Here is a 9388-nt window from a genome sequence, read left to right on the forward strand (position 1 = left end):
GTCTTAGAAAGTCAGGGAAGGCTTCCAAGACAAGGTGAAATCTAGGTGAGAACAAATTAGGCAGACTTGGGGAAAGTCTGTCCCCAGAAAGAAGAAGCTAAGAGGTAGACCTCTCAGCTCTTTTTCTGCTTTTCTCATCTCCTTGGTGACCTTTCACCAATTCCTCGTTAGCCAAACCTCTAACTGATCCTAACTCCAAAGGAATGAACACAACTACAAGCAACAAATTGTGTGGGTGCAAATATGCATAGACTTTTGTGTGACCTCAAGCCATAATAAGGCACTAGCAGGGGGTACCTTCTGGGTACTATGAATCCCGAGGCAGGAAGTGGGAGCTAGAAACTGGAATGAAGAGGAAAGATTCAGATGACCTCTAGGTAAAAGTTTACAAGTAAAATGCAGATCTGTGTCAACAAGGGAAATGGTTCAGACAGGCAGTAAGCTCTTGTGGACAGAGGATATGCCTGGCCTGTTCACTGTTGCATTCCCAGCCCTGCATTCTATTGTCTCCCTGTATTCAAACTCAATATGTATTGGGTTGATGAATGAAAATGAGACCATTCACTCACTTTGGCTTTATTACATCCCCCCTAAGTGCCAAGCACTGTTAATGCTTTACATACGTAAACTCAGTTAACCCCACTCTAGTACTCTAGGAGATTAGGAGGGCCTTTGTCATCATCCCCATTTTCAGATGAGAAAACTGAGACCCAGAGAGGTTAAACAACATGGCCAAGGTTACTTCAGTAAAATGCCAGAACTGAGACCTGGTTTCAGAGCCCATGCTCTTAACTACTAAACTATAGTGACTTTTGGATCATGATTCGTGCCGAGAGGAAGAGGAGAAGGACTGGATGATGTGACAAAGTGTGAATGAGGAGGGCACTCAGGGAGGCCTCTCTGAGGACGAGACACTGGAGCTAAGTTCCGGATGCAGAGCACCAGGGAAAGAGCAGGCCGGGCTGTGGGAACAGCAAGGGCAAAGGCCCAAGGGCAGGAAGGAGCCTGGCAAACTTGAACCAGAAGTAGGTACATGTGGCAGAGGACAGGTGGTCAGAGACGTTGGCAGGACAGATCCTGGAGGGCCCAGGAGGCCTGGTAAGCAGTCAAGATGGAATGGACTCGTTGTAACTGAGAGGAAGCTGCTGGTTTACCGTCCATGTCTGGTTAACGGTACCTGGGGACTAGCTCTGTTGTAACACTGATTTCTGTTATGGCCATTTCTTCTTCTGTCTCATCTTCCTATCCCCTTCTCCTTACAAGACTAAGTTTTTTTGTTTGGGTTTGGTTTGGGTTGGGGTTCCTTTGTTTGTTTATTTTTTGGCCATGCTGCACGGTTTGGGGGATCTTAGTTCCCCGACCAGGGATCGAACTTGGGCCCCCTGTAGTGGAAGTGCGGAATCCTAACCACAGGACTGCCAGGGAATTCCCTGGTTTGGTTTTGACTATGAGTTTTTTTTAAAGACTTTGTCTTTCTCATGTTTGTATCAATCATCACTAGTATCCATAGCAAATCGAAGGGCTCAAAATATTTGATGAATGAGTGAGCAAGTGAGTGACTTAGCATAATACTGACATGATCAGAACATATGGAACCCACAGCCTGAACAGCTCTCTCCATTCCTTCCTCATTGAACCAGCAGCTCCTTGTCCTTGCTGTTTTATTCCTGCACTTACCACAGTGAACTTCAATTCCCCACTTACAGCCATTTGCCCTCTGGCTAGATCATGCCATGTGCTAAGTGGACAGAGAAGGGGCTTGGGAGTCAAGCAGACCTGAGTACCTCAGCTCTGCTACCTGCCACAGTCCTGTGTGATCCTGCACAAGTTATTTAACCTCTCTGATCCCATTTCCTATCCAGGAAAATGGGATAAAGCCTTGCAGAGTGTTAAGAGAATTAAATCAAAAAAATGCACGTTCCGCACCTTAAAGGCAAAAGATGTTCAACTGTTGGTACCTGCGAGTCACTACACAGAACTGACTGGAGCCATGAACTGAGTAATAGGGCAGACCATGGTTCAGATCTAGTTCTCCACTTACTAGCTTTTTCTCTTAGAAAGGAAATTTTAAACATGAACTTCCATTTACTCGTATTTAGAAGGTGGTTGATCTCACCAGCTAACTTAGGTGCAGAGTAGAGGAGGTTTGTAATAATTAGCATTATTGTAGTTTTATTATTATATGTTCCTGTGCTATGCCCAATGCCTGATACAAAGTAGGGGCTCAATGTTTTCAAATGAGTTTGTACACATGACTTAAATAACAGAAGAGAATATACCACGTCAGACAGTTCCTGATCCCAAGACATGTCAAAACATGCTGCTGTAACACAAAGCATTGCATAAGACACTCAACTTGCAATAGAGTCACAGTATTCTACCAAACAATTACTCCCACAAGATAAATAGAGCAAGGCTATGAACTAATTATATTGTCTCCTAATTCCAAAGCTCATTCATTCGTAAATCACTGAGTTCCTTTAATTTGTAAGCTTTGGGCTGGCAGCTCAGGAGACAAAACTACATTAAAAAATAAAAAGTTGCCTGCTGTCAATGAGCTCACCAGCTGGGGAAGCAGGATGGAGAATGGGAAACACACAGAGGACAAATAATTCCCTTAGCATTTATTAAATGCTCTAGGAAGACAATGAGCTGTAGAGGGAGCAAGATACACTCTGGTGAGGGGTGAGGGTAAGAGGTTAGGACACTTCAAAACGAAAAACATCAGGTACCAAGGCAAGAAGCAGTAAGGCATACTATACAGGAGAAGGGAATGCAGGGTCCAGCGACCAGCTAATGAAGGACTTTATTTGCCACGTGAAGGGCTTTGGGCTTTATCCCATCACTGAAAAGTTTAATGGAGCAAGTGGAAGATTTGCTTTGATTTTACAAGAATTACTCTGGCAGGAACAGACTAGATAATTTGGATTAGAGAGCGAGTCCTGTGAGACGGTAGTAGCTGTCTGGCTGAGAGATGCTGAGAGCTGTGGCAATGACAAGGGTCCCCTAAGAGTCCTTCCCAGCCCCCAAATTACATCTGTATCAGGCAAGGTCCCACTGATTCTAGCATTACCTGAGGAGGAAGTCAGGATGTTTGGAAACAGGTAAGAGGTATGAGAGGGAAGATACTGTTTTCAGACAGTTTAAAGGGTTTGAAGGAGCTTCAGATAGAGATGTCCAGTGAGAGTATGTAAGCTTTACTGAGCACCTACTCTTTGCCAGCCAGGCACTGTGCTAAGAGCTTTAAATACATGTTTAAACATTTCATTCAATCCTCAAAACAACCCTACAAATTGGACACCATCCATCATCTCGAATTCACTAATGAGGAAAACAAAGCTCTTAAGTAATTTGGAAGACATGGTGGTTCAGCTGGAACCTAAACCCATCCTTGCAGCTTCTGGAACTGGAGCCGAGCTCTCTAACATGAGGCTTTACCAAAAGCCGTTGGAAAGTCATCTGGATCTCAGAAAAGGGGTGAGCGTCAGAGGTGTGGATTTGGAAGCCTCCAGCAGAGGAAGAATGGAAACCATGTGTACAGATGAGGTCCCCGGCGAGAGGGGAGAGTGGGGAGGGGGCTGAGGGCGGGGCAGAGGGCAATTTGACTGTTTCAGAAGTGGGCTGAGGAAGAGGGGCCAGTGAATGAAAAACAAAGCAAGAGCAGTAAGAAATAAGAGGACAGCCAGAAAGAAGGATGAAGAACAAGGAAGCCAAAGAAGATGGTTTATTCTCTGCTTCACTCATTCATTTATATTCTCAACGAATCTTTATGGAGGAGGCCAAGGAGACCCAAGATAGTCTCGTGCCCCCAAGGAATTTATAGTCTCAGATAAACATGTAAATGAATGCAAAATCGAGTACTGCCTGCTATAATAAAGGTAGGTCCAGAATTCAGAGGTGAGGCTCAAAGGGGGAAGTGGTAAGAAGCCAGGAAGATTCAGGAAAGCCTTCACCCAAGGAGCCTTGTGGGCTCCCATTCTTTAAAATTCTAATTGCTCTAGTGTGGGATCAGGGCATTAGAAAGCTTAAAAAGTTTTCTAGATGAGTTGTAGGTGTAACCAAGACCACAACCTAATGGGGAGTGATATTGATTTAGTGAGTCTCATCCGGCTCCCCCTAAAAAAGTAATGAAAAAGAAAACAGAGTATATCACAATTACTAAAGAGAAGAATTATTTATGAACCTTTACTTCAGTTATATAAGGGTGTATGTGTGCTATGTCGTGATGTAAAATGCATTCATTTCTATGGGTAAGTTTTAAAAGCACTGACCCAGGGCATAGGGCTTTGCCTGCGTTCAGAAACACTGGTATGGGGAAATGAGGAGCCCCCCCAAAACGATCTCCTGTACAGCTGTATAAAAATTGGATTGGAACGCTTCCCTGGTGGCTCAGTGGTTGAGAGTCCGCCTGCCGATGCAGGGGACATGGGTTCGTGCCCCGGTCCAGGAAGATCCCACATGCCACGGAGCGGCTGGGCCCGTGAGCCATGGCCGCTGAGCCTGCGCATCCGGAGCCTGTGCTCTGCAACGGGAGAGGCCACAACACTGAGAGGCCCGCGTACCGCAAAAAAAAAAATTCAGTTCCTCAGTTTGCACTTGCCAGATTTCAAGTGCCCAATGGCCACCATATTGGATAGTGCAGATATAGGTATAGATATAGATATAGATATAGATATAGATATAGATATAGATATAGACACAGAACATGTCTGTCATCATGGAATGTTCTATTGGACATCTTTGCTCTAAGACTGCCAGTATTGCTGGAGTGGTTGAGCAAGGGAGAAGGTAAGAGATGACATCACAGAATTTAAAGGACCACAGTTGTATAGGAGCTTGATGGCCATTGTAGGAACTCTTTTTCTGAGACAGGAAGTTTGGAGAGTTTTGCCAGAGGAGTAACTTGATCTGACTTGACATTTAGAAGAATCCCTTTGGGTTATTTTTTAAATGATCCAAATAAAAGATGACCAAAGGTGGACAAGGGTGGCAGCAGCAGGGGTGGTGGAAAGTGATCGAGTTCTGCACGAATTTACAACAGGTACCCACAGATTCTGCTGGTGAGAAGAAAGTGGAGTGTGTCATGATCAAGACTGTTAAGTTAGGAAAGAAGTTGGTGTTTGGGGCATGGGAGAGGCTAGGGTCAGTCTTAGACTGATTTGACTTTGAGATGACAATAGCACAACTGAAAATTCCAATGTACAATTGGAGAAGAGAGAGCTCAGATGAGAATAGGACCTGAGTATAGATATGAGATGAGCAGCATAGGAGTAAGAGATGAAGCAGGAATGGAGGTAGAAGAGAAGATTTCTAAAGTCTGGCCCTTGAAGAACAGTTACAAGAGGGGAGTGGGTGAGGCAAGGAGACAAATTATTAGAGCCTTAGAAGAATAGGGGTGTCGAGAGTCAAATGTGACAGAGACGCCAAAGAGTTGAGGAGAAATGATGTTGCCCAGGGAATGGCCACAAAATTTGGAAAGCCATTGATCTCTTAGAGTGCAGTCTCTACTATTCGTGTGTGTGTGTGTGTGTGTGTGTGTGTGTGTGTGTGTTTTAGGGGGCGGGGTGGGACAGGTGAAGAATCTAGATTAAAATGGCTTCAGTGAGAACAGAGGAATGGGATGCACCAGTGTCAGTGAGAAGGGAAAGTGCAATAAACTTTGGCATTTCTCAGTACTTACAGGTATTTTCAAAGCAATCATTTAACTTGGTCCAGCCACTACTAGTATCATTTGTGTTAAATGTTGTCTAGTAACAAACTGAATACACTTTTTAATATTCTGAGTTAATTTAGACCACAAGCAAGAAAAACATTTTTTCTTGTAAGAGGGAGTTTTAAGAAGGGTGAATACATGTATAGGACTTGTTATTCTCAACCTTCTGAGACTAGGTAACAAGTGGCCACTTTTTTTTTTTTTTTTTTTTTTTCTTTTTGCGGTATGCGGGCCTCTCACTGTTGTGGCCTCTCCCGTTGCGGAGCACAGGCTCCGGACGCGCAGGCCCAGAGGCCATGGCTCACGGGCCCAGCCGCTCCGCGGCATATGGGATCCTCCCAGACCGGGGCACGAACCCGTATCCCCTGCATCGGCAGGCGGACTCTCAACCACTGCGCCACCAGGGAGGCCCCAACAAGTGGCCACTTTTAAAGGTAGGTGGTAAGGGGAATCCAAGGCTTTGTGCTAGAGGTGAATTTTAGTTTTCCTGCAATCTCGGTGGAGAAGGAATAATCATTGCTGGTTCTTTAAATGTGCGCGAATGGGGTAAACACTAGAAAGGAAGGCTAAGGAGAAAGCTGTAGCTATGCTTTGAGCTCCCCTCCTCCCAGGAGCCCTGGTTAGAGGGTGGATAGGAAAGCCCAGGGACTCGTGACAGCAACCAGTTGCATTTTTCCTGGTAGAATTTCAGAAACAAGCTGATCTAGACTCAAAAATCTGAGATCTAAAAAGGAACTTTACTTATCATCTAATTCCAGTCTCCCATTTAGCAGGGGAGGTACTGAGAACCAGAGGTTAAATAAGTTGCCCCAAATGATTCAGCTAGTTCTATGCAGAGCCAGACCTAGAAGCTAGGGGGACTGATTCCGTGTCCCCAGCTCTTTCTGCCTCCCTGTTCTACTTGCTGTGTGAAAATAGGACTCCCCTTTTTAAGACAGACCAACCGAAGCAAAATTCAGCACTGGAGTTCTACTCTCTGGGTGGTGGAGGTTAACTGGAGCTGGAGTGGGGGTGGGGATTAAGGAGATTTGAAGAACCCTTCTGGGTTTGATGAGAGAATATGGGCTTACACATGCCTTGGCAACAGGCCTTCTGAAATCTGCCCTGGTGTTGAAACTGTGCCTTACTTGCCATGCTGACCAGCACACAAGTGAAACCCGCAACGTTAACAACTGCCCGTTTCACTGATTTCTGGGTACTAACTCCTGCGTGTATTTTTATAAAAATCCATTCTGATACAACCACAAGTTATCCCCAGGGTGGGAGACTTGAGGAAAGGCAAGAGGAGGGATGTAGTAAAATAATAATAATAATAATAATTCGAGTCGGGGTATGAGGGTAGACTGCTGGCGGAGGGGATAGGAGAGAGAGTGGCAGGCTTGACCAGACCCCGGCGGCTCGCAGGGCTTTCGCGTTGCTAAGGGCCGCCAGCGTCCTTGTCTACCGCTGGGTAAAATGCGTGCTCTCTTCCCAGATTCCGAGTCCCGCGCTCCGCGCGAAGAAAGGGGAACCCGCACCTTCCTTCCTTCCCGGCGATGCAGGTCCGACGCTGGGCCCCAGTTAGGCATCAGAACTGCGAGACTTGGCAAAGCGGCCACCCGGAGACCAGTCCTAAGAAGCCCCCCGCCGAGGGTCGTGCGAGCAACTAGAGGGAGGGGCGAGCCCCGGGGGTCTCCCACCCTGACTCACGTTGTACTCCCTCAGCCAGGACTCTAGCTGGTCCTGCATCGATCTTAAAGATCCGTTGGAGACCAGTTTCCTCAGGTTAGCCGCCATTGCTCGCTTTTCCGCTCGGCCCCGCTCTGGGAGATGGACTCGTGGAGCGCGGGGCGATCGGACGCGGCGGGGTTCGGGAAGCCGGGAGGGAGGTGCCCTGGGCCACAGCCGCCCCGCGCGGTCTCCAGGCTCCCCTGCGGCTGCCCGGAGCCCCGGCCAGAAACACCCGGGTGATTGTGAAACAAACCTTGACGTGAGCGCGCGGTTGCTAGGTACGCGCGCCGCCCAGCCCCCGCCGCGCCCTCCGCCCGCCTGCAGCCCAGGCGCCCTCCTCCCGACCCCGGGGGTCCCGGGCACCCCGCGCGATGCCGCCGTTCCTCCCGCTGCTGGTGGTGCTGCTGGTGGTCGAAAGCGAGGGTGCCCAAAGTCAGTGAGACTCCGGGTTGGGCCGGGGGCTGGAAGACGCTAAGACTACGGACGGCGGCTGCCCTACCCGCTGATGGGCTGAGACGCACCCGCAGTGTAGGATGGGGGGCAGCTGGAGGCCTCTTGTCTAGAAAAGCAAAGGTCGTTTCTCCCTAGACGTCTTTGGTTAGGCTCTGAAGAAAACACCTGTTTGGGTCCTTCCTTTATTCTTTCATTTCTCAAGGCTTTAATTCTTCATTTGTTAACACCTAGGGTTTGGTGGGTGCCCAGGTAAATAGATGTTAGCTCCAGGATGTTCACAAATTAATCAGGTTTAAACAAGATTTGGTCTATTTTTAGAATCACTAACACTCTAAAGCTTCATTTAATTATGAATTCTCTAATTGAGACTTTGTTCAAGTTCAGAGCCGGTTTGGCGCTATTTCAAAAGGGTGTATTAAGCCACAGTGATCGTCTGAAGTACTTAAGAAATGAAACCATTTCGACCATCATTAAGCACTTTAGAACCCTTATTTTCTATGCCATCAAATGATGTGCAGATTGCAAATCATCCTTATCCATTAAAACAGTGCGGATGGAGCAGGGCCTCAACTAGCTAGTTTAATTCAGTTCCTTTTCTTCAGGTATATGAGAATATATGAACATTGCACATGTCCACCTATGGTAAAATTCAGAATTTTTGCCCCCTCCCCTTTTTTTCTCTTAATTACAATGGTTTTAATGTCCTCTAATAAAAATGAAAGGCTCATTTCTGGAGCCTATGTTCATACTATCTTCTATAGACCACAAAATAAGAACTATAAAAGTTCTCATCACAAGAAAAAAAAAACTTGTAACTATGTGTGGTGATGGATGTTAATTAGATTTATTGTGGTGGTCATTTCACAGAATATACAAATATATCGTTGTACATAATGTATTATTTTGATTATATCTCTACAAAAAGAGAAAAACTAAGGAATATAAAAAGAACACACATTATTTTATCATGGTGCAATAACAATTACTAAACTAAAAAAAAAACACTATTCATTAGAGACTTTCTTCCTTTAAAAAATTATAAAGAAGGAGGAAGGGAATGGAGAAGAATCTCATAGATTTCTTAATTTAGGGCCAATAGCTGCACATTTTAATAGGCAATTGGAATCTTTGAACAGTCGGATTTACTTATTAATAAAAATCAAGTTGGAATATTTGCTTATATCAGATTGTGTTAAATCCTCTTCCTTGCTATGGACACTTTAATTAACTACTAAGCCTTGTTTATATCATCTTACAAGAGTTCTTACTTCACAGGAATATTAGAGACTAAATAAGATCATTCATGTGAAGTATACTTAGCACAGTGCTTGGCATATATTATAGCAAGTGCTTCCTAAATGCTATGATCACTATTATGACGAACGTAGATCACAGTATTATATTAAACAGAGAAAACTAGGTTGGAAACGATGTAAATCAATGATAGGGTAATGACTGAGCAAATCATTCAATGAAATTTTCACACTACAAATCTTGTTATTGAAGAATATC

General features: G+C 45.4%; 1 protein-coding gene across 1 annotated transcript in view; it reads right to left on the bottom strand.

The window, feature by feature from the left end:
• The window catches only part of SPATA18 (spermatogenesis associated 18), a gene marked incomplete at its 5' end in the record, with an annotated part of 31196 nt that extends 23707 nt beyond the window's left edge, over positions 1 to 7489 (bottom strand). The window contains one exon of the mRNA XM_081223993.1: positions 7403 to 7489. Coding sequence (XP_081080119.1) covers positions 7403 to 7489 — 87 coding nt within the window. The remainder of the gene's footprint in view (positions 1 to 7402) is intronic.
• Positions 7490 to 9388: the final 1899 nt, after the last annotated feature.

This window comes from Mesoplodon bidens (genome assembly GCF_964165515.1).
Source record: "Mesoplodon bidens genome assembly, chromosome: 1".
Taxonomy (NCBI): domain Eukaryota; kingdom Metazoa; phylum Chordata; class Mammalia; order Artiodactyla; family Ziphiidae; genus Mesoplodon; species Mesoplodon bidens.